We start from the raw sequence: 1,049 nt of genomic DNA, 5'->3' as shown, positions 1-1,049 counted from the left end.
GCAAAGCAGAGTTACACCCTTTCGAAGCCACTGACTTCAAGGGTGTTACTTTACTCAGGTACTGCATGGTAACATTTTTAGGTTTTGCAAGACAGGTACAGGAGGGTGAGGGGGCAGAGAGCAAAGGGAAGGGGGAAGAAAGACTGTTGGGAAAAGAAAGGAAAGCCACGTGTGTATGGGCACAGGGTACTCACCAATCGTCCCTGAAGCCGAGACATGACCAAAGTACGAACTGGCCCAGTGGAGGGCGAGATGTAACCGCGGTCTGCAAACTGGGAAGAAGAGAAAGATTAACGCAGGGGTCAAATGTAGACAGGCGCCGAAGCCCAGGCCTCTGTGGCCGCCACTGCTGCTGCGTCATCCACTTACTCTGGTCTGTGGCTGTCTCCCGAGGGTGGGTGTGAGGCCTTCCTCACCCACAGGCCGGGCTCTGCCGGGATGAGGACTCCGAGTGTAGCGCCGGCAATAGGGGTCTTCGGAGGAAGGGAAGACATCGTACCGGTCGGCAGGCGTGAGGGGGTGCCCCCTGGTGCCAGGCGACACAACGGCATAGGGGTTGTGGGGGAGGCCCTCGCTGGGGGCAATGTCTACCCTCCCCATGGGCGTGTTGGGGCGTGCGAGAGTCCTGTGGGCATACAGGTCTTCGCACGACGCGGCCTGCACAGATGTGGTTCGTGGGGGCTTCCGGCGGGACCGAGGGGGTGACGAATGAGCATCTGGTGTCCGGGGAGATTCAGCCGGGGTCAAGGGGAGGGAGTAGGAGCGTGAGGAGCGAATAGAAAGCAGAGGGGAAGGCTGAAGGGTCCGAAAGGAAGAAGTAGGCGAGGGGCTCTCGGAGTGGCGAGGCGCTGGGGACCGTGGCCGCAGGGAAAGCTTTGTGTGGATGAGAGGGGAGGCGCATCCGTCCGTCTGGGAAGAGAGGGAGCTGCCAACGGAACCACACAAGAAAGGGTTAATCGCGAAAACAATTCAGTCTCACCTCAACAGCACCCTCTACTGGCAGCCAAAGGGCCAGCACGTACCGTTGCTTCCTTCCTGTCCCCCCCCCC

General features: G+C 60.0%; 1 protein-coding gene across 1 annotated transcript; it reads right to left on the bottom strand.

Moving 5' to 3' along the window:
- Positions 1-194: 194 nt before the first annotated feature.
- Positions 195-925, bottom strand: LOC107125285 (serine/arginine-rich splicing factor SR45-like; the record flags this gene model as incomplete). The annotated part of the gene is made up of 2 exons (XM_015428729.1): positions 195-272; positions 370-925. Coding segments are annotated over 2 exons (634 nt in total), but the record flags the coding sequence as incomplete, so codon positions are not given.
- Between the last annotated feature and the right edge of the window lie 124 nt (positions 926-1,049).

This window comes from Gekko japonicus, unplaced genomic scaffold (genome assembly GCF_001447785.1).
Source record: "Gekko japonicus isolate JY-2015 unplaced genomic scaffold, Gekko_japonicus_V1.1 scaffold35613, whole genome shotgun sequence".
Taxonomy (NCBI): Eukaryota; Metazoa; Chordata; class Lepidosauria; order Squamata; family Gekkonidae; genus Gekko; species Gekko japonicus.
The sequence above is the reverse complement of the archived record's forward strand: the minus strand, read 5'-3'. Positions and strand labels throughout refer to the sequence as shown.